Source organism: Chelonoidis abingdonii, chromosome 4 (assembly GCF_003597395.2).
Source record: "Chelonoidis abingdonii isolate Lonesome George chromosome 4, CheloAbing_2.0, whole genome shotgun sequence".
Taxonomy (NCBI): Eukaryota; Metazoa; Chordata; order Testudines; family Testudinidae; genus Chelonoidis; species Chelonoidis abingdonii.
The window spans coordinates 119,825,976-119,853,436 of NC_133772.1; the positions used below are offsets into that span (position 1 = coordinate 119,825,976).

Here is a 27,461-nt window from a genome sequence, read left to right on the forward strand (position 1 = left end):
GACTGTAGACAATGGATCGTGTGATGTGCCCGGGATGGAAGCTGGAGGCATGAAGGTAGGCATAGCGGTCGGTAGGTTTTTGATATAGGGTGGTGTTAATGTGACCATCACTTATTTGCACCGTGGTGTCTAGAAAGTGGACCTCCTGTGTAGATTGGTCCAGGCTGAGGTTGATGGTGGTGATTAATGAGACCGTTAATGGAATATTGTGTCTCCAACTGTGTCCCATTCAGGTGTCCACTATTTGTTTTGTGCAAGACAAGATTAAGAGGGAGTCTATTATGATGTATATAAAAACATACCCGGGGAAAAGATTCTGATAATTAAGTGCTCTTTACTTTAGCAGACAAAGGTATAAGAAAATCCAATGGCTGGATGCTGAATCTAGATAAACTCCGACTAGAAAGAAATTGTACATTTTTAACAGGTCTGTGTTACACGGGAGGTCAGACAAGATGATTACCATGGTCCCTTCTGGCCTTAAAGCCTCTGAAATAGAGAGAAAAGTTAACTATGGAAATAGGGTTGCCAACTTTCTAATCTCACAAAACTGAACACCTTGCCCTGCCCCTTCTCTGAGGCCCCACTCCCAGTCATTCTATTCCCCCCTACCTCCATCGCTCGCTCTCCCCTATACTCACTCACTTTCACTGGGCTGGGGCAGGGGGTTGGGGTGAGGGCTCCAGCTCGGGTGCAGGCTCTGGGTGGGGCCAGAAATGAAGGGTTCAGGGTGCGGGAGGGGGCTCAGGGCTGGGGATGGAGGGTGGGATGTGGCAAGTAGTGAGGACTCTGGCTGGGGATGCAGGCTCAGGGGTGGGGCTGAGGATGAGGGTGGAGGAGGGGGCTCAGGGCTGGGGCAGGGAATTGGGGTGCAGGAGGGGGTGTGGGCTCTGAGAGGGAGTTAGGGTGCAGGAGGGGGTTCCGACCTGGGGCAGGGGGTTGGGGTGCAGGAGGTGTTTTGGGGTGTGGGCCTTGGCTGGACGATATTTACCTTGGATGGCTCCCAGTCGGCAACGAGGCTAAGGCAGATTCCCTGCCTGCCCTGGCTGCATACAGCTCCCAGAAGTGGCAGCATGTCCCCGCTCCGGCTACTAGGCAGAGGTGCCAGGAGGCTCTGCACACTACCCACACCCACAGGCACTGCCCTCACAGCTCCCATTGGCCATGGTTCCCAACCAATGGAAGCTGCGGACCCAGCGTTCAGGGTCAGGGCAGCGCATGGAACCCCTGTGGCCGCCCCTGTGTCTAAGAGACGGATATGCCAGCTGCTCCCAAGAGCTGCATGGAGCCAGGGCAGGCAGGGAATCTGCCTTAGCCCCGCTGCGCTGCCGACTGGATTTTTAGTTGCCCAGTCAGTGGTGCTAACCAGAGCCACTGGGGTCCCTTTTCAACTGGATACCTGGCAACCCTACATGGAAACAACTTACCTAGGAATGTAGTGAATTCTCTGTAAGTGTTGTACCATGGGTACTGTGCTATATAATTGGTTATGTTTTGGCTACGTATGGTGTATGTTTTATAGTAAGAATTAAGGTATTAAAATAAATAAATAGAATAGTGAATACTAGTATTAGCCATTTCCTTTTTATGCCTTGTAAGTAACAGACAGAGTTTTGTCGATGTCCATGTTAATTAAATTAAAGGAATTTTGGAGGCCCAGGCCCCAATATGAGAAAGGACAGTTAAAAAATTTAGTAAAGTCTAATTTATAATGCCTTTCTTGTTCAACATAAAACACTGCTATTTGTTACCTTTTTAAGGTCTCTGCAAAAAACTATGTATGTGAATAAGGAATGTATGCATCAGGAAAAAATAAGGTGTAAAAGCCATTTTTGAAGCCAAATGGCCAAAAAAAAAATATAAAATAAATAAAACTCAAAAAACTCAAAAGTGCCAAAGAACTATCAGTGCGCATCCATGGTTGAGGGGAGGGGGGCAGACCAACAACCCTAAGGTGAAGGCTGGCACCCTTAAAACACAAAATAATTAATTCAAAGCCAAACAAAATAACCCTCTCAAAGGTGTTTTGGGCCATCAAAAAATAACGCCAATTAAAAAGTAACCAGTCACAAACTAACACAGGAAAATCCATAAACTTCAGCAACAACAAAAAACTATAAAAACAAAGTGCTTTGCCATGGGACTTTGGGTTCGTCTTGCCACTACTCCAAAAGCATCAGATCATGACCAACAGAGCCTCGTTCCTCTCTGTGACCAATTTGGCTGGCCACTAAATTAATCCAGACTCTGGATTAGTAACTATAAACATCGACTGGCAGAACTGTGCGCGTGCTGTGTGTGTAGCTAAAAAGCACATGCTAATTGCTGTATTCTCAATAAATGCGACATGTTGCCTTTTCCTCTATAAAAAGATCTCGTGTGCTCTGTTTAAGCATAACATTTTTGGTAGAGAATGTGGGCAAGTAGTAATCGCACCTGTGTAAAAAGTATTTTTAAAAAAAAGTAATCCAAAAATAATATTTTGTTCAAAAAATTACTCCTTTTAAACAGATCTTGCTCTGGTAAACCAAACTCTAAAAAAATATAGGCATTTGGTAAAATCTAAATTAATAAAGGTGTCATTTTAAAAAATAAGCAAATAATTTTTTTTAAAAAGGTAAAAAATTAACTCTGCAAAGGCTAAAAAAAATTAAGCAGTTAAACTTTATGAAAATATTAAAACAAATAAAAAAATCTTGGTTTCTTTGCAGCTATTCTAAAAAAAAGGGGGGGGGGGAGGGGCTTTTCCAAAAAAAGTCTGTAAATAAGCCAGGCAAAAAAAAATCTAATTTAAATCAAATTTGGATGTCTGTTTCTAAAAGATATGCTCAAACTGGAAAAAAATTGGGTTTGATGCAAGAATCATTTGATGAAATTATATGGCCTGTGTTACACAGGATGTCAGACTAGATGCTCATAATTGTCTCTTCTGGCCTTAATTGATTAATAACATTTATAATGAACTAAATTATAATTATGTTGTTTTTTAAAATGTCACTACTAGTATGTACAGATGTATTGGAGCGTAAACTTTCGTGGGTGAATACCCACTTCATCAGATGCATGTAATAGAAATTTCTGGAGGCAGGTATAAATATGCAGGCCAGAATCTGTCTGGAGATAACGAGATTAGTTCAGTCCTGAGCTGATGGTGTCAAATTTGCAGATGAACTAAAGCTCAACAGTTTCTCTTTGAAGTCTGGTCCTGAAGTTTCTTTGCTGCAGGATGGCCACCTTAAGATCTACTATAGTGTGGCCAGGGAGGTTGAAGTGTTCTCCTACAGGTTTTTGTATATTGCCATTCCTAATATCTGACTTATGTCCATTTATCCTTTTACATGGAGACTGTCCAGTTTGGCCGATGTACATAGCAGAAGGGCATAAATGGACACAAGTCAGAGCTGAGCTTCAGTTCATTTGTAAATTTGACACCATCAGCTCAGGATTAAACAAAGACTGTGAATGGCTAGCCAACTACAAAAGCAGTTTCTCCTCCCTTGATGTTCACACTTCAACTGCTAGAAGAGGGCTTCATCCTCCCTGATTGAACTAACCTCGTTATCTCCAGTCTGATGCTGGCCTGCATATTTATACCTGCCTCTGGAAGTTTCCAGTTCATGTCGCTGATGAAGTGGTTATTCACCCACGAAAGCTCATGCTCCAATACATCTGTTAATTTATAAGGTGCCACAAGACTCTCTGTTGCTTTTTGCAGATCCAGACTAACACGGCTACCCCTCTGATACTTGACTACTAGTATGATATTTTATTTTAATGTTAGAAAAATATTGATAATGAAGGCCTTCATCCCACACATATTTAAGCAGATATGTAGGTTTACTCATATTAATAGACCCATTATCTTCAGAGGAACTTCTCATGCTTAAAGTTAAGCATGTGCGTAAAAGTGTTGCAGCATCAGGGCTACTATTGTATTTTTATTTTAAAAACAGTCTCACAGCATAAAATCTTTGTCAAAACAGAAGCCTAAAGTTAATATCCTAAACCTAATATCTAAGCATTGAAAAAGGTGGTTTTCAAAGGAATGTAAATGACTTAGGAATACAAGTCTGACTGGTTTTAAACTGCAAACCTTGAAGAAAGACTATAGCCCAGTCAAAGAGTGTCATCTGTCTTGATGTGCAGAAGTTCAGTACATCAGAAAGTGGTGTTGGCTGTAAAAATAGTCCTGCTACTTCCTTATCAGTTTTGTATTTGAATTTGTGTTGATCTCACAGGAAGGATGTTAATGAGACATAGAATTGTCTTTTTCAGTGTAGATGAATGTTATAAATATCTTCTTAAAAATTCTGTGTAAACTGTGAAATTCTTCTAACAATTAGGAAACTGTTTAAGAAAGTAGTACAGAATATCCACCTTAGCAATTTAATGCTATAAAATGGGAAGAAAGTAAGAACTGACTACAGGTAAATAAAAAAAAAAAACAATTTAATGGAGAAATCATTTAAACAAAATATTTTTTCAATAAACAAAAAGTCATGATTGATATCCACCCTTGCCAATGTCTGGAAAAAAAAAAAGTGAATGATTCTCATCCAATTTTCCCTTCTGTACTGCACTGTATCCTTCATTAGCAAGGAAAGCCCACAAAAGGAAGCAATTACAAGCATTAACAATGTACTAAAGGACCTAATTGATTTTTGATGTTTCTTATGTAATTTTGTTTACATTCTGTACCTTGGGAAGCTGTATATATGACAAAACTCTTGTGTAAATTACCTAGGGTGAACAATGCAATATCTCTGAAATTTGAATAAACATTTGGCCTCCTACTGCAGTTATTTGCATTAGGTATCAGATATATATATCCACATACTTATTGGCAGGAAAAGTTCATTTTCTGAAATGACACTTTTAAATCAGACTAATTTCTTACTAAAGCTAAAACTGGTTTGTACAGTTCCCAGTTCAGTTCTACATATGTGTTAACAAAAAGTTTAAAACTGTGGTCAAAGGGTGTTTACAGTGGAATCATTTCTTTTTACAAGGAGAGAAAAGCACAGGTAGTAAAGGTTCATTTTCAATCAGAAATTTTATTATTATTTATATTGCTGTTGTATTAAAAGTCCCCAGTCAGGACTGGGAACCCATTGTTCTGGGCAGCGTACAAACATGATTATTTCCCCAGAGAATTTACAATTTGAGAGCCTAATCCAAAATTCATTGAAATCAGGGGAAGGACTGTCATTGGAAAGACACCCATTTATGTCTGTGGGAATTGGATCAGGTCCTAAACAGACAAAACAGACTTACTACAGTAGACAGAAGTAGTAGCTTCAAACACCTAAATTCGATATCTTCCATTGTTGTATGCAGTGTAGTTGTATAAAACAGAGACACTGGATTATTATAACAATCTATAACACTCTAATCTCATCTTTATTGTCCTATGAGTGCAGAGATGTTAGCCGGTTACTCTATCTTGAATGATCCCTTAGAACAGTATTTCCCAAACTTGGGACGCCGGTTGTGTAGGGAAGGTCCCTGGCAGGCCGGGCTGGTTTGTTTACCTGCCCGTCTGCAGGTCCGGCCGATCGCGGCTCCCACTGGCCGCGGTTCGCTGCTCCAGGCCGATGGGAGCTGCTGGAAGCGGCATGGGCCAAGGGACGTACTGGCTGCTGCTTCCAGCAGCTCCCATTGGCCTGGAGCAACGAACCGTGGCCAGTGGGAGCCGCGATCGGCCGGACCTGCAGAAGAGGCAAGTAAACAAACCAGCCCGGCCTGCCAGGGGCTTTGCCTACACAAGTGGCGTCCCAAGTTTGGGAAACATTGCCTTAGAATATATGCTGACTATTTAACAATCTGTTTCACTTTGCACTTAGCTGTGAAGCTTGGAGTACCTTTCCCAGACCTGAAGAAGAGTTCTGTATGGCTCAAAAGCTCGTCTCTTTCACCAATAGAAGCTGGTCCAATAAAAGATATTACCTCACCCACTATATCTCTCTTACGTAGACAGAATGCATTTATATTGTTTGAAGTGATAGGTACAAGTCTTACTACCTTTATTCCCTCTTCCCATCGTCCCAGAACAAGTCATCTTTACCCCTCCCCCCGACTATCCAAGTCCCCCAGAAAACATCTCTATTGTCAAGCTTATGTATATTCTATAGCCATGTTATTTCCTGAAGAATCTGCCCCCTGTGCTCCCAAATATAAGCCTTACATTTTAATTTCTAGTCTTTGTCGTTGTGAAGATAACCTTGAAATATGAACTGAGTGTAAACTGACATAATGGTGTCTTCCTGAGTCTGTGAGGGAATGATAGGACCTGTTATTAGATGGCTTTGTGTCTTCAGCTAATTTCCTGAGGTCTGGTAGTTTGGGGGCAGACCCTGCTCCTCCTGAGGAGAAAGACTCAGAGGAAACTCTGCAAGATATTTCCCTCTTGGCTCTGTCTTTTGGGTTTTCCTGTGGTAGATGGATGATTTAGATCATTGTTTTGTTTTTTACAAATAACATGTATTAATAGTAAAAGGCTGGTACAGTAACCCCAAATATTTCACTTGTTACAGTTGAACAGTGTGCCATCTGCTGGTGATATAACGTGCTGCTTTTACAGATGGCTATAATGTAAACGAATGTTAAAAAATAAAGTGCCTGATTTCCAGGGATGCTGAGGAGCCACAGTTCCAACTGAAGACAGTAGGAGCATCACATCTGTGAACAACTTTAAAATCAGATCCAAACTGTACAATTAACTGAATAGGATCAAAATTATAGTTACAGGAGTGCACAAAGGGATGATCTTACGGTGCTTGGACTGTTCTCTCCAGGATTCCTTCATCTGAAATAATACATTAGAGATGATCTTATAATTAGACATCTGTCTATAAAATGTGTATTTTTATGGTATTATCCGACTCAGCTGTACATCACTTACAAAGTGATGGAGAACTTAGGTTCCATTTGATCAGCTCTGGATGAGAATCTGTTGATTCTATGATCTCCTCTCTAGCCCAGATTTCTGAATTATGTAGGTGCCATACCGCTTCATAAGCAGCTAAAATACAAGTCCCCTGCTTCTTGATGTTTATAATCTATGGCCCCAATCCTTCAAAGACATACCTCCATAACTTTAAATGTGAACAGTCTGACTAAGTTCAGAGAGTCATGCTTTGCAGGATAGAGGTCTAAATTAGATCATGAACCCTACACAAATGTAACAGAGAAAGGGAGATTCCCAGAGCAGATTGCTAGTTTATTACTTTCACATTTGTTGTTGGATACTTAGGATTTTAATATTTTTTTAAATTATAATTCAATTTAATATTTATATTTGTTCTAAAACTATAAATATAAATTCTCATTGGAGGACACTGTGGAAGGAGTCTGTTAAGGATGCCTTTAAGTGGAGTGGCACACAAGACAAAGGAAGCTATTCCAGCGTTGAGGACAACATGAAAGATGGGTTGCATATGAGAGAAAGAAGGCTACAAATAATATACGTATGCTAGCATTTTCCTTCAAATTTCCTTCCATCATACTACCACTGCTAATAATGGTGGGAGTGCTAGTATAGACTATCTGCCAGTATTTTAACCACTGCATTGTGTATGCTTGCTTAGAGCAGATCTAAGTGACATGATAATTAAAAAGCCAGTATCCAGGTGTCCACAGTAGTGATGGTGGAAAATTTGAAGGAAAATACTAGTGTGTACACAACCAAAGGTGATAACTAGTCAAGAGGCTTCAGTGAAGTCAGAGGGGCAATGTTTAGAAAGATACAAGAGCAGAGATGAAAGCAGGAGTGTAAATGTAAAGAGCCTCTCTGACGAGACTGAGAAATTTGAACCTGGTATGAAAGATGAGAGGAAGTCAAATGAGGAATTCATTTAAGGGGTTAAGCTGATCTGATCACTGATCAAGAAAGATGACTTTACTAGTGGCATTTGATATGTTCTGGAGGAAAGGCAAGTCAGAGGCAGGGAAGCCAGGGAGAAGGAGTTGCAGTAGTCAGGTAGATATTTGACTAAGGTAGGGCCAAGAGATAGTGATTTAAGTGCAGGAGAAAGGACCGATTTTAAAGATATTTTAAATGACGAACAGATAGGATCTGGCAACAGCCTGGACGTGGCCCATTTTATTTCTTGTAGGGTCAAATAATCTGTGTGTATAGTAGACATTCAGGATGTGAATATGTAGTAACCCAGATCACAATGTGCCTCTCAAATTATTTAGTTGCATGTGAAAATTAGCAACAGATGTAGCCTGTCCTTTTCAAGAGTAATAGCTTTTGCAGTACATCCAAAAAATAGATGCTTTAAGCTAATGGACCTGATAGCTCCTTCCCTTTTCTATTCAGAGCTCCTAGTGAATAGTCAGAATATTTCTATAGCATTTGTGCTTTGTTTCTGTAAAATGTAATATGCCTACATTTGGAATACGTAAAAAGTCCATTAAAGAGCTTGTATAATGAAACTATACATTCACTGAGCGTTAAGACATCCCAGGTTTGGAAATGCTGTTATATTATAAAAGAAGATTCCATGTGACAGTGGCTTTGACTATCTATTCAGGATCTATAGTACACCTCTACCCCAATATAACGCTGTCCTCGGGAGCCAAAAAATCTTACCGTGTTATAGGTGAAACCACGTTATATCAAACTTGCTTTGATCTGCTGGAGCATGCAGCCTCCCTTCCCTTCCCCCCCACCCCGGAGCACTGCTTTACCGCGTTATATCCGAATTCGTGTTATATCTGGTTGCTTTATATCAGGGTAGAGGTGTATTTAATGTAACTACACAGAGAGAAATTTACTACTTTACCCTCACTGAAATCATTACACCCATCCAAAAGAAGAATGTCTTAAGATTTCCCCTTCTATTTTGATTTGTATTAGCAGTGCTTTAAAATACTACAGCCTTTAAAAGCCAAAAGGGTCCTATAGTTTATAGCTAGTTTTTAGAAATCATCAAATACAAACCAATTTTATCTTGTTCTCCATACCTTCTTTACTGTTACGTTCCATGTGCCAGAAGCAACAAATATAGCCCTCAATTCTGTAAATGCTCACCCAAGTGCTTAACTTTAAGCATGTAATTAGATTACCCATCTGGTTAAAGTTAAGCAGATATGTAAGTTTTTGCAGGATTGGGGCCATAACCAGAGAGCTGCTCTATTTTATCAGTTTCACTTTGTTTCTCTGCTTGTACATGGAGCAGAGGTGATGGGAAGGGAAGCAGTGAGGGATTTGGACTGGGAAGGAAGGGTACGCAATCAGAGAATAGGAGAGGAGTTAAAGAGAAGCAACCAGGAGACAAGAAGGGATAGAAGCAGTAATGAAGGATGGAAAAAAGATGCAGATGAAGAAAAGGATGGCTAGGTTTTGGTGTTGACCTGAATAGTAAAAGTTACATCCCTACTTCTAATATGAAGACCTTGAATTAGGGGATTTAAAAAAAAACATATTTTTAAATTTTAATTTTAAAAAATACTATGTATCCCAAAATAAAGACATCTTTCTTTTCTCTACAATTTTTCAAATATCTTAATTTTTTAAAAATTAATATAGTAAAAAGCATAGTGTATTTCATGGAGTATAATTGTACCGGACACCGAAGAGTCCAAGTGTATTAGATAACCACACTTATTGGTTACTTTCAGCCTCTTACCTCACAGAGCACCTGAGGTGTGTTTACATCTGCTTATGACCATGCACCTTGTCATGTGTTTTTACTTGCACACAGTGGTGCCATGTATCAGTTGCAGGGCAATCATCTATAGGTGAGAGAGAACGAGCTAGTTCAGCCCTTGACAATGATCATATGTTCCTTGAAATTGACTGCAAATTATTATAGTCAATAGCAAGTGGAGTAGGTATGGTACTTAAACTTTAAAAAGGAAATCTTGTTTTAGAAGAGTCTTGTGGATTTTTTTCTTTTTCTTTGTTTTATATTTTAAATTCTTGGTATTAGCCACATAGAGTGAAGGCTCAGAGCATGTTATTGCTCATAACAATCAATATTTCCTTTTAAAAATTGCTTCAGAAATGTGGAGTTTCTCTGAAATCAGGTGGTGATTTTTAAGATCCTAATTTACATAAGAGACAATAGATGGGATTTTCAAGTGTACTCAGTGTGCTGAGCACTTTTGAAAATCATACTGACTGTTAACAGGATAAAGTATTGACCAGTGAACAACAGCTGCTGCATTTAATATTAAGACATTTATTTTCTGAGCAGAATATGTTGATTCTATGATGCTTATTCTCCTATTATGCCAAACGACTGGTACTAGGGTGAGTTGTTGCATCAACATTTGTCATAGAATAGCTGCACTGTGATTGTTTTAGATCTAAAGATATTAAATGGAATCTCTGCCAGTCCATCAAACTGTTGGGAAGTTAAAAAAAATAATCATTCAAATGACCTCAGCCAGTGCAATACCAGGTTATCTGTACACAGCATACTTCGAAACAAACTCCTTTTATTGCCAAGATGGTTTCTTATTGGAGGAGAAAGCACAGATTGTTTCCTTAAAGTGTTCAGAATTTAGCCGTGTAAATTATGTGAATGAATTTAAATTACATCAGCATCTATCATCGGAAAAGATTATACGTACATCAGTCATTTGATGTAATGGATTTAAAGTCCTTACAATAAAACATTAAAAGAAGTTATATTTTAGCCAAACACAAGTTTTTATTGGGCCCTGTACGGGATAACTGAGTGAAATTTAATGGACTGTGATATACAGGAGATCAGACTAGGTGATCTAATTATTCCTTCTGGCTTTAAACTCTGAATCTATGAAAACATCACAGTCATACTTTGTATGCAGTGTTGTTGTAGCTGTGTCAGTCCCACAATATTAGAGAGACAAGGTGGGTGAGGTCATATCTTCTATTGGGCCAGCTTCTATTGTTGAGAGAGACAAACTTTCAAGCTTACACAGGTTCTTCCACAGGTCTGGGAAACAGACTCAGAGTGTCACAGCTAAATAGAAGGTGGCACATATTGTTTAGCATAAGTAGTTGTTATATTTCAAAGGAACATTCCTTTGAAGGGACCATTCTCTATGCAAAACAATTTGTGCCACCTTGTATTTAGCTGTGACACTCTGAGTACCTTTTCCAGACCTGAAGAAGAGCTCTGTGTAATTTTGAAAGCTTGTCTCTCTCTAACCAACCAAAGTTGGTCCAATAAAAGAAATTACTTCACCCACGCTGTCTCTCTACAATCATACTTTGGTATTTAGGTAATATGTGAAGCTCATTGAACTATAATGATGTTCATGTTATAACATTAAATAAAGTCCACCCTTCCAGTAATGATTGGCTGCCACAGATTCAAATTTCTCATAATAACCGATTTAAACAGACCTTCACAGCTTTAAAGAAACATGTTCTGCTTTATCCTATTTGTCAAAATATGTATTTCCTTCTAATTGCTTGACATTTTTGTTTAAGTGAGCGAATACCCAGCCATTCCCAGATATGGTCCAGCAAGCCCATTTAAAGGACATTTAAGTACTCAGAGTAATGGTAAGTAATATGTATGATTAGGTAAAATGGTTGTCATTGTTGCTTTGTATGGACATGTTCATTTTATGATTTTTAAAAAAATATTTTTGTTAAAACCTTTGACTTAAACTTTTACTGAGGTTTTAATAATAGTAATATACAAATGTGCTTTACTGAAAGGACATTTGGTCTTTTCACATTGGGTTTTATGTATCTTGGTGCTTTTGCTGGCTAGAATACATAAAATTACAGCTAAAAAGGTAAAAATACTGCCTTTAAGTGTTATTTCATATGAGCTAATGGCTCAAATAGAACGAATAATATGTATTCTAATATGATACTGAGCTTGTTTCCATTCAGGTGATGAAGCAGCTATGGCTCCCATTGAGCAAAGCATTTAAGCATATGTATAACTTTCAGATTGCGAGTAGTCCCCTCTGTTCTATAGGCCACATAAGTACATGTTTAAATGCCCTGCTAAAACAGTGCCTATATTTACAGGCACTTCTTGAACTCTGTCCAAGCTAAAATTTTTGTGTCCTAAGATATCTTAAACATGAATTACAAAGATTATGTTTAAATAAAAATAAATGATTGAAAATGGTTTAGGACTCTGTGGGACAAATCTGATCATGTAAGGTGCTGAGTGTGCTGAACTCTCACTAATGTCAAATTTCACAGCATCAGGCCCTTATCCACAAGGTCCTGAGTTTAGGAATCTCTGTTTCCCATATAATCAGGGCCGGTGCAACCATTTAGGCGAACTAGGCGGTTGCCTAGGGCGCCAAGATTTGGGGGCACCAAAAAGCGGCGCCCCCCCCCAAAATTTTTTAAATGGTTGCAGCGGCTGCTGCATAGTCTGAGCTGCTGGCGCAGCACTCGGTGCAGCCCTGGGCAGCTTAGCGACCCCGGGACGTTCGTGCGCGCGCTGCAGCCACGGAGCTATACGGGGCGCCCCTGGGTCAGTGGCCAGCCGCGGCAGCCGGAGCTTAGGGCGCCCCGTGCGTCCAGCGCGCGAGCCGCGGACTAGCCCAGGGCGCCCCCAGGTCAGGAAAGCCGCCTGCAGCGCCGGCAATCCAGGGCATTCCCCGTCGTCAGGAGCCGCCGCGGCGGTCGGCACCCGGGCAGCGGCGCGCTCCCGGGGTAGGAGCCCGCGTTTGGCTCCAGCAGCCTGGGGCCCTGGCGCTCCTGGGGTCAGGGAGCCGCGGCTCCGGTGGACCTGCTGCAGGCATGCCTGCGGCAGCTCCGCCAGAGCCGCGAGACCCGCGCAGGGGGCGGCGAAATGTCCCGGCGCCTAGGGCGTCAGAAATCCTAGCGCCGGCCCTGCATATAACAGTTGGTAATATCACTAAACCTTCTAACAATGTGAATAACATTTTCCTGCAGACCCTCACCTTGGGGGCTGGCAGGTAAATGGAGGGGAGGGACAGCTAACTGAGTATTGTTTTTAAATGTATTTATTTATACTAATGAAATTTAAACATATATTCTGTTACTGGTTTGGAATAAAAGTTTTTAAAAGTTTGGGATTGGATGGATGCGGTGGAAGTGATAGAAAACTGAGACTTTATCAACTCAGCATTTTAACTATGAAAATGTTACCAAACCAGCCCATTAATGTGGGAGAAACAAAGTGCCTTGGATTCATGGGTAGAACACCTGGATTTGAGGCTGTCAGACATACACTATTCAGTTTTAAAGAGAGGCGAGGGAGCATTAGCATACTTTGATGACCACCAAATTGCAGTTTGGTTTAGAGATGCAGTATGATCTTGCAGAAGATGGAATGAGAGTGTTTAAACAATGAATCTGGGGTTGTAATGCAAACTAACACTGCAGGGAAAGGAGAAAAGGTAGGAGGGAGAAGTGACATCCTAGAACCAAGCGTAAGTGAAAGCCTCGGTACCCTTTCCCAAAAGTACCATGATTCTGAAGTTGTTAGGAAAGACAAGTGTCCCCTTAGGGTATGTCGCTTGTGAAGTTGGGAGGACAAAGGCAAGGGCAGCCCCCATGCTCTGGTTCTTGTGGCCTCCATTATGTAACACTGCCTGCCATCTTTGCAGCTCTTGTTTGGAACTGTGTTGGGTTTGAACTGTAATTAATTAATAACTACCTTTACACTACTTTTTGTAACATTCAAATGTGTTTAATTTTATAGCTTTTTGCATTGACTCCTCCCGGAGACTAAATAACCAGTACCTGATCAGGGATCACATGGCTGTTCATTATAACAAAATCCTTTCAGCCAAAGGTAAAAACATCCAAACATGAAACTTCTACACCCAGTTTTAGCTCCTTCTTTCACTTTGCATTAGAATAGAGCTGTAACAGAAATTGGGTTGTAGAAAGTTTTGTTTTTGCTGGTTCAGTTCCTTGCTGATGTCAGTTGGCTGCTTCCCACTAATAATAAATATGAAAAGTCATGCAGTAATTCTGTGTGTGCTTGTTTTTCTCACATTAACATCTTGTTTTATTATTCATTCGGGTGATGATAGAAAGATACTACTTTTATTTAATGATGTTTAGTGTTGTGAGTCTGTCTTCTATTTCCCTTCATTTCCCTCTGTTTTGTTGCTGATGCTAAGTAAATTGAATAGAGCAAACAAAAACAAAAAAACCTTCATTAGGATAGATTTGTGGCAGTGAACACAGATTAGATACATCAGAATAAATGTAGAGCATTTCATCTTTTAAAAACAAACAAATGAAACCCCAAAAAGGCCTGATTTTTTCAAAGGTGCTAAATACAAGGGTTCTCATTGCAGTCAGTAGAAGATGTGAGTGTTTTAACACTTTGAAAAATTTCCCCAAATGTTGGTAAATTATTATAATCTATTATTAATCTTTAAAAGCAGCAAAGAATCTGTGGCACCTTATAAACTAACAGACGTTTTGGAGCATAAGCTTTCAGGGTGAATACCTATTTCGTCAGATGCACCAAAACGTCTGTTAGTCTATAAGGTGCCACAGGATTCTTTGCTGCTTTTACAGATCCAGACTAACACAGCTACCCCTCTGATACTATTAATCTTTGTTATTCATAAAGTAATATTAATGTTCATTGTTCTTTACAGAGAAGTAAATTCAAACTTTAGAGTAATGTTTTCACAAAGCAAATGTTAGGAAGTCTGGAACTTCAGAGTAAAGATTCCATGCACATCTTAATTTTCTGTGGCAGAGGAATGAGCACTCATGAGAAGGATCAGGGAGATTGTTTTAGTTTGAGTGAAGATCAGGTAGCTGTGATAAAATTGGGCTTATAAGAGAAAGCTAGTCAACCACTGCCTTTTCATAACAGTGCAGTTTTATATTGGTTCCTTATGAACTAGGAATCCAACACTTTATCCTCTTTGTTGCCTCATCCATTTTTGCTTGTTGTGGGATGACGGTCAAAGGAAATCAGGCTAATGATACTGCTAATCTTCAGTTATTAATAATCATTAAAATTCAGACTCAGAGTATGAATAAGAAGATAATGCCAATAACTCTTTGTTAGGCACAGAGGAAGCACCAAAAGCTGAATCAGAGGCTCTAGCGTGTGCTTCATTTACAATTTTATTTTTCTAAAATTGTGATGGGAGGAAGAGTACTGACTCTTTGGCTTGTCTGTGCCAATATATTGTCAGTCTACACATTGATGTTGTTTAGCTATAGCTTTTGCTTTTCTTTGGATCTCTGCTAAGAAATTCATTCTTACAGCTGCAGCATGCTTCCAAATACACTCTCCTCTCCTGATTCATATTTGACAGAAATATACTAGAATTAATCACATTTCTTTAATATGCACTTATTCTCACTATCCATATGATCCCAGAATGTGATATGAAAAGTTTCTATCTGCTTCTTCTCTGCTACTGTGAGTTCTGACTCTCAATAATATATGGCAATAAGGTGAAACAGTAGTTGCACAGTTCTAACTTCCATATTAACTGAAAAGCATAATTCTGTCCAAATGGTTTTTAACTTTGAATATCACAAGCAAGCTGCCCCAGATATGATCTGAGGAGTTGCAGTTCTCAGACATTTACGCAGGCTGCTTCACAGATTTCCTTAACTTGCACAACCTTTTCATTTTAATTTCTTATTCCAGTTTGGAGAGGTTAATTCCCAACTATCTCTGTCTTGTATTGTATTTGGAAATTTTTTGCACCAAAGCACAATTCAGATTTCATACCAGCCATTACAGCCTTCTGAAGCAATACCTTTTCCATTTCAATTACTTAGAACAGCTAATTCATTTTTTGTATAAATTTAGTGCAAAACTTAGTACATTTTGCTTAATTATGGCAAAACTTTGCCCAAAGGTTGAATATTACTGAAGTTTAGAAACTTGTGATGCTGTCCTTACGCAGTGTTTACAGTCAACCTTTCATTAAAGAATCAAGTGGAAAAAATTAGGTTACAAAGCTCTGCCTAACTTTTTTTTTAAGTCAAATAATAGAATATAATGTGCTGGATCTGGGGCAGTGACCCAAGGGTCATTGGGAATTTATTAAATATTTTGTGTGCATACTTTTAAAAGAAAAAGTAGATATTTTTGTGTTTTGTTTGTTTTAAATTTCACAGCCTATTCTCATGCTTCATGGCATAAACTGATCCAAATCCTGCAAATATTAATGCTCATACTTAAGGCTGCGAATCATTCATGGAAGTCACGGCTTCCGTGACTTTCCATAACCTCCATGAATTTTGCAGCATTGGTGCAGCTGACCCCAGGGCCATCCCAACAGCTGGAGAAGTTGGTAAGATTTAGTCACAGATATTTTTGGTAAAAGTCATGGACAGGTCACGGGGGCGTGACTTTCTGTTTATTGCCCGTGACCTGTCCATGACTTATATTAAAAATAGCCATGACTAAAATGTAGCTTTACTGATACTTAACTTTAAGCACCTGAGTAGTCCTATTGAAATCAATGGGATTACTCACATGCTTAAAGTTAAACACACACGTGTTTATAGGATCAGGATCTAGTCAAGGTCAGGAAGAAATTCCTCTCTCGTGATATAGTATCACAACACTAGATGCATTACACTTTTCCACCTTCTTCCAGCCATTCTCAGAGACAGGGTACTGTATACATAATTAGCTAAACTGTTAGCCTTTAATTAAACAAGTCATTGTTTAGTGATATTTTGGTAATATATTGTTCTAACCATAGCAAATATTAAGCATAGGATCTTGCATAACTCACTTCTACTTTTTTTTTATTGTTTTCAGCAGCTGTAGACTGTTCAGTGCCAAAAAGCAGGTTAACCAGCATCAAATGTAAGTATTTTCTATGAGATGTTAATTCTTCAAAAAGTTTTATAAAGTTATGGTGTTGTTGTCTATTAATAAGGTTATGATTTAATCGTGGGTATTTTTAGTAAAAGTTATGTACAGGTCATGAACAATAAACAAAAATTCATGTCCTGTGACCTATATGGCTATATGACTTTAACTATAAATATCCCTGACTAAATCTTGTGAGGGGGGCTTCTGCTGGCGGGGGCGTGCCCGGGGCCAGCAGCACCAGCTCTCGGGGGCCGCCGACCACAGCTGCTCCAGCCAGACACTCTGGGGACCGCTGCAGGGGGCTGCCTGAACAGCAGCTGCTCCGGCAACCCCAGGGATTCTGCAACATCTATGACAGACATGGGGCCCTAGCTATTAATGATACAACATTCAAATTTGTAGTAGGGGCCTCACAAATACAAGAAAAATCCCAGTCCCCACCCTGAAGGATCCACAATCTAAATTTCTCGCAAGATAAGTGAGGCTTGTAAATGGAAAAGGGAGGGAAACAGAGAGGAAGCACAAAGGTAACAATAAAAGATCACAGTTACTCAATAAGGCACACGTGTATCTTCATGACTCTATAACACTCCTCATTCCCCTTTTTATGGCAGTCTGTAATGAATTTAGCCCTAGTGAAATGCATCTAGCCAGTTATTGCCAACCTTGAAGTTTAAAGTCTTCGTCTTCCCCATGGTGGATGCAGCAGAAGCAGGAGCAGTGCAATATTCTCCCTCCCACCTCCCTTCCAATGTGTTACATCTCTGACCTTATGGCACCACATGTAGGGTAAGAGGTAAATTTTGTCTCCATATATACTCAGCTTCTCTATGAAGAACTTTAACAAGAGTGCCCATTACTGCCAGTTCTGGATGTGTTTTGGGAAAGTCAGCACCTGCCAGGAACTGGACTGAGACCAATCAACTCATTTCACAAAAACAATCAAACAGCCATCAGGTGGTAACAACATAGGTCACTGTCAACCTGGATTGAGCTGCAGTTATTACCATTGTTAGTTATACCTCTGTATCAAATATTGTTTGTGATAAGAGAAAGGAGAACGTTATTGTGACAACAGTGCAAACTGGAATGCAGTGACTTTCAAGACATAAGCTTACTGACTGCTAAAATAAGTATACCAGTCAAAGAGGCTAAACCTCAGCTGCTTGTTAAATTAACAAACATATTTCTTCACTGTATTCTTGTCAAGATACATACTAATGATTTGTGTATATGTTTCCATGCTTGCATTGTAATTAGTAACAAAAGATAAGATGATGAGGGTGATAAGTGAATTATTAAAGCAATCATTTTGGATGGAAAAAGGCCATGGAATGTGTTTTCTACTCAGTGCACAGGGCCAGCTCCAGGCACCCCGCAAAGGAAGCAGGTGGTTGGGGCGGCCAATGAAAAGGGGCAGCACATCCAGGTCTTCTGTGGCAATTCATCGGCGGGTCCCTCAGTCCCTCTGGGAGTGAAGAATGAAGCAGCACGGTAGAGCTGCTGCCAAAGTGCCGCCGATCGTGGCTTTATCTCCCCCCCCCCCCGCTTCACAGCTTGGGGAGGCAAAAAAGCTGGAACTAGCCCTGTCAGTGCAGAATCTAGACCCTCCTTCTCTGTAATTAATCTGAGACACAGCCAAATCAATGTGTTGTGGGGAGACAAGATACATGGTTCACACACCCTTTGGGCAGCAGAACTCAGTTTCACTGGGGCTGTTACATGTCCCTGTGGAATGGGTTTCAGCGATGTTAGGCAAGAAGCAAAGCAGAGCCAAAAGGTTCAAGACAACCTGTGGATTCATCATCTGCTGTTTTCAGAGGGTGCAGCACAGACTGGAATGGTATCAAAAGGGATTATTACAGCCTCTAGGCTGCAAGAGCAGCTTCATATCAGCTATCCTGCAGATCAGCCATCTAGCTATCCTGCAGGTCCACAGCTTGGGATATAGGATTCCTCCTGGCACTTTGAGGGGAGGGATAGCTCAGTGGTTTGAGCATTGGCCTGCTAAGTCCAGGGTTGTGAGTTCAATCCTTGAGGGGACACTTAGGGATCTGGGGCAAAATCAGTACTTGGTCTTGCTAGTGAAGGCAGGGGGCCAGACTTGATGACCCTTTCAGCTCTATGAGATAGGTATATCTCCATATTTATTTATAGCTGTATCAATAGCTCCTCTATACCAAGCATGGCTACTTCAGCTTGATGGAGGATTAAAGTGCTTGGGTTTTTTTGGAAAAAAAGTTGACTTCTGTGACTTCTCTTGCTGCCTCAGACAGGCCTTTATTTGAATTCCCACCTGAATAAAGAAGATTCTCCTGCACTTACTTAGGCCTTTATGAACTTTCTGTCCATTTATTTCAGAGCCTGCTATTTTCACAAACAAAATATTCCTGAACTGTGAGCCTATATGACACAGTTCATGCCATAGTGAATTTTTCTGGATTATATGAGTACATGTTGAAAACAGGGTCAGAGCCTTAACCTTAGCAGATAATTGTAATCGCACTAGTAGGTGTATTCCATAGTGAGTAAAAATCCATTTCAAATGGAACTTGCCTAGGTACAGTGTATTTCCCTTTCTGTTCAGTTTACTCCGACCACTCTCAGACTGTGTAACTTTGTCATGGTTACAGAATTTGAATTAATCTCCTACCAGTGTGTGATGGAAACTGTACACCTTTGCTGCTGCTATTGTGTTTGCCCATATGTTTAGTAAAAACAGTACACTAAATCCTCACTAAATTGCTCTTTCACCTTATTTTCAAACTGGACTGGAACTTTTCTTCCCATCCCGTATCAAATAAGTGGTAGTGTCATTGCAATCAACAACACAAGCAATGAGATTGCTAGAAGGGCATTGACAAAGAAAATATGGAAAAGATCATTTAAAAATAATCTTATCTCAGTTATCCTTTCCATATGAGCCTTAGGACATGGAGTAATTAGTTTATAGCCTCTGTTGGAACATATTAATTTACTTTTTTTTCCTTTTATATTCCATATCCTACTACTATCTTGCTACTTTTTACTTCTTAACTGTGAAAATATTTTACTTGTGGTGCCATAATCTGGGATTTACAGTCACTTTATTGAGCTTTTGTAAAGTTTCTGCAATTACTTTTTCAGATGTTGAATTTTCTTACTGTTCTGCTTTGAAGTCCTCTTCTCCCCTCATTGCTTCTTGAAGCACACATTGAGAGCAAATTTTAAGTATAAAGTGCTGGGATTTATCAGGATGGCTCCTCTTAACATTAATGAGAGTTGCAAAGCAGAATACCTGCACATCATGCTGAACGTTTCCCCCCAAAATTGTGCTGCTTGCCCTGCTAAAATAGCAGTTGAATAGTTCCCTTTGGGCTGTTGCTATGGCTCAGTCATTGGTTCTTAAGCACTAACGTGATGCTGAAGCTGGCACTTCCTCTGAACAACTGAATAGGTCTGCCCTTAAAGTGTATTTAGTTTCCACCGTTCTTTTCCCACTATCCTAGCTGGCAGCAAAGCAGGCAAGCTACCATGCCACTGAGCCAGCAGCAGATATGCACATGTGTATTAGGTCAGTTCTGTTGACTTAAAATAGTTGTTAAATATGAAACTTCTTGACATTTGAAACTTCTATGTGCAGAATTACCCTAAGCTTGTCAATACCAGTGGCTATTAGAAATCTCATTATTGTAGCATTTGTGCCAGAAGACTCGACAAAAGCCCTGCCAAATAAGACAGGTGTTGCTACACGTGCCTGGATTCCAATAATAACAACTTTTGCAACCCATATGTTTAGAGCTTTTTCCACAGAACACACTGATAGTGCTGTCTGAACCTAGTGATTGAGAGTGTAGATCTCCTGCTAAGAAAAATATGCATTCTGAGAAATTGCCCACCAGAAATCCGGCGCACATAGTAGATGAATATCAAGTATGAACCTGGGGTTACATTTTTTGAAGTGATTAAACATATTCATTTTTAGGGGAAAAAAACTAATAATGATGCAGAGTAAGTGATACTTTTCCTTGCCTGGACCTAGGAACTTATCAGGATTTTTATATTTTTAGGCCTGATTTTTTTCAGCATTACCTCCACGTGTGAACACGTACATTTTGTGCATTATCAGTGATGATCTTTGTGTTGTGAAAAACATAAAATCTCTGTGTAAACAAGGAAAATCAAACTTGTCCATGTTTTGCTGCTGTGCAGGAAGTTCGCACAGTCTTCCCTGCACTGGCCCTTCCACATCCCCATATGAGTCCTGCCTCATTTTCATGCATACTATCTAAGAATCTATGCAGTAAGGGAGCCCTACCTCATTCCAGATACACCTGCATTTTTTAATGACCTGGGGTTTTCTTACATACACAGATAGTGCCAACAGAACAGTGGGAATGCGAGGAGGAATTAACTTATTTACTACTACTGCCACGTTTCCAAGTTGTGTCACTCCCTGAGGGCTCATTAGAGCCATTAAGAGCTTTGTATATTTTTCACTATTATTGTACTAAAAAATGGCAGAACCATTTTTCTCAAATTTTCCTAAAAATTATCCTTCAACTGAGATCAGACTCAGAAAATTTCAGACCAAAAGGTGAAGGTTAAAAGTATCTGAAATACGGTCTTTAAATGGAAACACTCAGGCAATCTTAATTATTGCTGTTGTTATTTGCTCCAACTATAATATACATATCTTTTCCTAAAAGATCCACTTGAATTATGCATATAAACTCTGCATGTTTGCGCACACATGTAATAGTGCACAGAAATCAGACATATCTTTTTTAAAATATAGTCCTGTGTATTTGTCATCTGAATTTCTTGCTTATAAATATGAAAACCAAATGTGTAAATATTTCTCTGTCCCTGCACTTTGAATTATAGCAACTTGAAATACTTCTGCAGTAGATACACATTTTGTTCTCTATGAAAGGTAGAACCTCTGACAAAGAAATTTATTTAAAGCAACTTAATACATTTTTCATAGATTAAGGCTAGAAGGGACCATTAGATCATCTAGTCTGACCGACATTACCATAGCCAAGAATTTCACCCAGTCATCCCTGTACTGAGCCCAATAACTTGTTTTTGACTAAGCACATCTACTAGAAAAGCATCCAGTCTTGATTTGAAGACCTCAAGAAATGGGAACTCCACCACATACCTTGATATTTTGGCCAAATGGTTAATCACCTTCACTTTTAAAAATGTGTGCCTTTTTTGTAGGAATTTGACTATCATTAACTTCTGGCCATTGTCTCCTGTTATGCCTTTCTCCAACTAGATTAAAATCCTTTTAGCACCTATTATTTTCTCCCTGTGAAGGTACATATACATGAACAAGTCACTTCTCAGTTTTCTTTTTGATAAGGTAAACAGATCAAGCTCTTTAAGTCTCTCACTGTAAGACACTTTTTCTAGTCCTTGAATAATTTTTGTGACTCTTCTCTTTTAAACTTTATACATAATCCCCAATAAAGATTGTCACAAACTATATTGAAGAAAACAACATTTTACATATAAAGGTCAGATTTTCATCCTAGTCTTGGCCTCTTATTTTTTCTCCCACAATTTTGCAGTTATTTGTGGGTGCAGTGTATTGTATAGATATTATACTGATGGACATTTTGTGGGAGAATAAGATGGAAAGACATGGAAATGAAAATTGTTTTAAAGAGAAAAACTTATTTTAAAAGTGTAAATGAGTGTGTTATGTAGGCATAAATTCAATCAACACCTAACCCTAACCTTTGTTGTGGGGCTTTGCATGATCAATGCACTTTCTGTCATATTCAGCACCAAAAAGTCAAAAGCAAGTTTGTATTACTGACTCTAATCCATAAGAAACTAGACTGGTAAATGCAGAGGTGCAAAGTACACACAAGACTGTTACCAGTAAGTCTGTAGTTAACAGATGTCCACTCTGTGACTCACCGGATGATTCAGGGCCTACATCTTCATTCTTACAAGAAAATCTAACCAATTCTCAAAACAGCTGATATTAGCCTTTCATCTTAAGGGCTCAATTACTTTACTGGCAAACAGTATTTATAAAAAGATGGAAAGAACACTGCATTTTTTTTTCAAAACAGGATACAATACCAATATTTATTATTTTGTAAGACAGTTGCAAAACTTGGTTATTTTGGGGTGGGTATGAAAGGGGTGCATTTTGCCCTTTGCAGGAGTGGAAAGCCAAATCAGCAAGGGAAGATGTTGCAGTTGTGCTTCCCATGTGGGTTGGTGGAGCTGGATGTGTGAAACATGCACAGAGAATCGGTGCCCTTACATTCCACAGAACTGTGCTTTGTGTGGGCTCCTTCTGCCACAGAGAGGGTTTTTAAGAAGTGGTGGGGCTGTGGTCATTGGAGCTGTGTAGCCCACAGAGCATGTAGCGGTGGGCACAGCAGCTGTAAATATGAGTTTGCCTGGTAGAAAGACCTAGCAATAAACTAGTTCCAAGTAAGAGCTGAGTATGAACCCCAGGATTTGGTCACATAGAAATATATTGCTCTTACTAAGTGTATCTCTCCTTTTAAATTTGCTAAATCAGGTATTTATTTTCCTGATTATATTTATTAAAGTGAAATTGATCACTGCATTATTGCATATGAAGTACTACAAAATGCTGATGATACACTGGCCAGGGAGCACTTAGTGCAAGTTTTGAGAGGAGGGTGTGAGTCCAGTCCCTCAGCATAAATTAGAGCAATTTGAAACTATCATAATCTATACTAATAGCCAGCAGCCCCGTGTGGACATTCCAGCAGCTGAGGATCTGGTGGTCAAGGGGATGACACCCTCTTTTCTCTGGGGACATTCCCTACGTGGACATCTGGGAGCGTGGGTGTTGTTGGGAGTCAGTGTGGCAGTTCTATTTCATTTTAGGATCCTTCAACTGCAGAGTAAGGAAGCTAGCTTCAAGGCAGTCCTGGGATTTCTGAGGAGCACAAAATAGCCACATAACACTGGAGCATTGGGGCTAACTTTTGTGTTTTCCATTGGACTACACTAATACAGCTGTGATTCTTAGTCTGTTTACCCTCAGCTATGCAGGTGTTTAACTTCTGCTTTTTACTTGTAACCAGATTCTGGCATCTGCATTCACGCTAAGTAGTACCTTGCTTCTTGAGTAGTCTCTTTGATTTAAATGAGACTACTCTGAGTAACATTCCACTCAACACGAGTAAGGCTGGAAGAATCTGTTCCTAAATAAATATCATGTGTCACCTTTACTCTTGTTGAGTGCTCTCTTTTTCCACAAGTAGTGCCGTCTGATTGAATGGGCTATTCTCAGAGTAAGGTGAGGAAGTGTGACAGAATCGTATCCTAAAATTATGAAAACCATAACCTCATATTGTCTGTCCTTTTAATAAACAGTGAATGCTCCAGGGATGAAATCATGGCTCATTTAAAATGATAGTGAGGCCAGGATTTCACCCTAGATGGCTAAGTTGTGGTGTGATTGGGACTTTATTAACTGAGACTGAGCTATACAAAGGAGGAGGGTGTTACGAAAGACAGCACTTGTTTACAGAACTAGTGTCATGGCCTCTTCCAGCACATCCAAACTGAGGATGGCATCTCCACTTTGAAAGATACATGATGTGACTTCTTTGCATGCTCTTGGTCTGGGGGAGTTCATATGGGAAAATAATGCCTAGAGTTGAGTTGGCAAATAAATAGTTGGTTCACATGGGGAAGTACAGCATTGCTCAGTGTTAAATTATGCTCTGGGACATGCGCTACTCTTGGCTAAGCTCAAGAAGATAATCTTTCATTTGTTCAATTAACATTTCAATGTCTGAAATAGTTTATTTACATTAAAAAAAATCAATTCAGGAATTAATATTGCAAATTGTATTTAGCTGTGATATACGGTGACTGTAGAGATCTGAAATTCAGAGCAAAGGATAACCACTCATATTAAGCAATTGCAAACTCGTACTGTGGTTATAAGCACCGGACTGCCAAACTCCTTAGAAGTGTGACATGTCTGATAGATTTTTGAATTAATTCCAAGTTTTATCATCTTCATTTCAGTCAGCCAAGCAATGTTTTGTAACTCCAGGCAGGTTTCTAGAAATATTGCCGAAGTGCTGGGTTTATGGAAATAGAGTCAAGCCTGTAGAGGGAGCAACCACTGCAGAAAAATAAAATTATAATGAAGGGAAATTTGCTTGGTATCCTCTGAACTTTGTGTAGTAGGCATTTGCCTAGTCAGTAGTGGAGTTTCTAAATTGGATTAGTAAGAATTTCATAGCTCGGTACCCTTTAAAAAAGGTGTGTCGGGGGGAGGGAAGAGGGGAGGAATAGTATACAATACAGCCTTTAAAAATGCTTGCAGCCATATATACACATACATACATACAGCCATTTTTTGTTCCCTGCAGATTTAACAGAACAGGCTCATGGACTGGGTAGAATAAGTTAAGGAACTTATTTGTACACACTGTGCGTTTAACTGTCAGTGCCTTCCTTATAATATAATGCATTATCTTATTACTAAGCCTGACAATGATTGTGAGCAGAATCACTGATGAAACTCATTGATCTCTAGATTTCATTAAGATTTGGAGATCTTGCCATTTAAATCTGCAGGATGCATTTTACACTCAGATATTAATCACTGGGTTTTTTTTAAAGCGTGGATGAAATTTTTTTTACTTGTAAACAATCAGATTTAGATATTTGACATTTTGACATTTTTGATCAATTTTGATCTTTAATTTGGGGATTCTCTGTACAGTTAAGGCTATTTATAGTTCATCTGTCAGACATTCCTACTACATCTGTTAAAAGATGCATCTCCTTTCGTTTGAATTATTCTGCTGGCAGTAATGGGCATTTAGTCCATAGCACAGTAACAAGGACACAGACAAATTCATCCCTGGTATAACCCCATTGAAATTAGTTGAGATTACATCAGGGACTAATTTGGCCTGTACTATTTCTAGGGCAGAAGGAAGTGAGGAAGCTTATCGTACTGTGTCCAATTAACTGATAATGTTTCTCCCCCATAGTACTATGCTTCCTTCCAAATGCCTGCCTGTCTCTTGCTGTAATTAACATAGTCATAGCTGCACCATCGGCTCATGTCTTGGGGCCTGATCCTGTGTGGTGGGGGTGAGTGTCTTCAGCTCCAGTTAGTTGTAGTCGGAGTTATGAGTGCTCAGTGCCTTATGGGAGCAAGCCCCTTACACAGATTCACTTGTTGTCTGAGTAAACCCATACTTCAAAGAATGGAGCTTCCAGACCTGATTCTTACTTTGCTTGGTGCAGGACAGGGCCAGCGTTTCCATTTAGGCAGCCTAGGCAATCACCTAGGGCGCCAGGATTATTGGTGGGCAGCATTTTGCCGGAGGGGGTGGCAGGCAGCTCCAGTGGAGTTGCCGCAGTCGTGCCTACAGAGGGTCCGCTGGTCCATAGCTCCGGTGGACCTCCCGCAGGCACCACTGCGGCAGCTCCACCAGAGCCGCGGACCTGCGGACCCTCCGCAGGCACGACTGTGGCAGCTCCACCAGAGCCGCAGGACCAGGGCGCGGGGCAGTGAAATTGCCGTGCGCCTAGGGTGCTAAAACCCCTAGCGCTGGTCCTGATGCAGGACCCAAGAGGTGGAGCGGGGAAGGTCGATCTATGTTACTTTTTTGTCTCCCTTAGTCTGGGACCATTGGGAGGTTGCATCAGGGCTACCCCAACTTGCATCCAGCAGCCTACTGCCCTCTAGATTCCTTTTACACAGGGGGAATTCCTTGGTGGATGGCTTGCAGTCCCTTTGCACTGGCAAAATCAGCCCGATGCTGTAGCATAACAACAAATCAGGATTTGTATGTGAGTAAAGTTTTCTACCATTCTGGCTAGCATATTTCTGTGATGCCACATGACACCTCTGTGTGACTTTACAGCTTTTGGACCAGATTCTCTGGATTTGCTGAGTTGTGCAATCAGTGAGGGGAAAGTTTTTACAGTACCCAGAAACTTACATCTAGCTGCCTGTAGCCCAAAGGGATCATTTGGGCAGCTGGGAATAGCCAGAGATACTTTGGCCACTCCCTTTTTCCCCTTCCCCTGCCCTTCCCCAGAATCTGTCCATTTATTTTATTTGATTTGAGATACCCTTAGTGGGCTCAATCCTTTACTGCTCAGATGTGAAATATTGCAAACGTGTTGGGGTAGATCCCCACTCCAGTCAGGAAAGGGTTAAAGAGCTCCTCTGTGCACAGTCAATCCCAGGCCAGCACACCGGTGAGGCTTATCAAGGCTGGAGATGGGCAGGTCCTTAAAAGGGAGGGTCCCTGCTTAGTCCAGGTGACATTCTGAAGGAGCAGGACTGCAACTCAGAGCACTCCTTCCCCTGGAAGCAGGGGTTGTTGATTGAGGAAATGATTTCAGAGCCTTGGCCTCCTGGGCCCTCTCAGAAAGGAGAGGGGCTAGTTCTTTTATTTTTGTCTTCCCAAAGGCCCAGGACTCTGCCCTTTGTGGGCTGCTGAAGCATACTGTCTTTTTATTTGGACTACTTTATCACTCCCATGCCCTTTGTAAGGGGGCAGATACCATGAACAGCACAGGCAGAAAACTGTGCCCTGGAGGCTGAAACAGGAGGAGCACCCATCCTCTCCTCAGAGGGGTGCCAGAGTAGTCTATCCTACTGCAGCACATAAATGCAAGATAAAAAGTGATTAATAGGACAAGGAAAGTAGAAGACTTTGATCCATCATT

The 27,461-nt window shown here is 40.2% G+C and overlaps 1 protein-coding gene across 5 annotated transcripts in view; it reads left to right on the forward strand.

The window, feature by feature from the left end:
• SPATA7 (spermatogenesis associated 7) overlaps positions 1–27,461 on the forward strand; it is an 87,109-nt gene that overhangs the window by 19,380 nt on the left and 40,268 nt on the right. For 2 of the 5 annotated variants that reach the window (XM_032774216.1, XM_032774219.1), the window contains exons 2-4: positions 11,432–11,506; positions 13,644–13,736; positions 16,704–16,751. In XM_032774216.1, coding sequence (XP_032630107.1) covers positions 11,432–11,506; positions 13,644–13,736; positions 16,704–16,751 — 216 coding nt within the window. The remainder of the gene's footprint in view (positions 1–11,431; positions 11,507–13,643; positions 13,737–16,703; positions 16,752–27,461) is intronic. The other 3 variants (XM_032774218.1, XM_032774220.1, XM_032774221.1) reach the window with 3 other exon arrangements.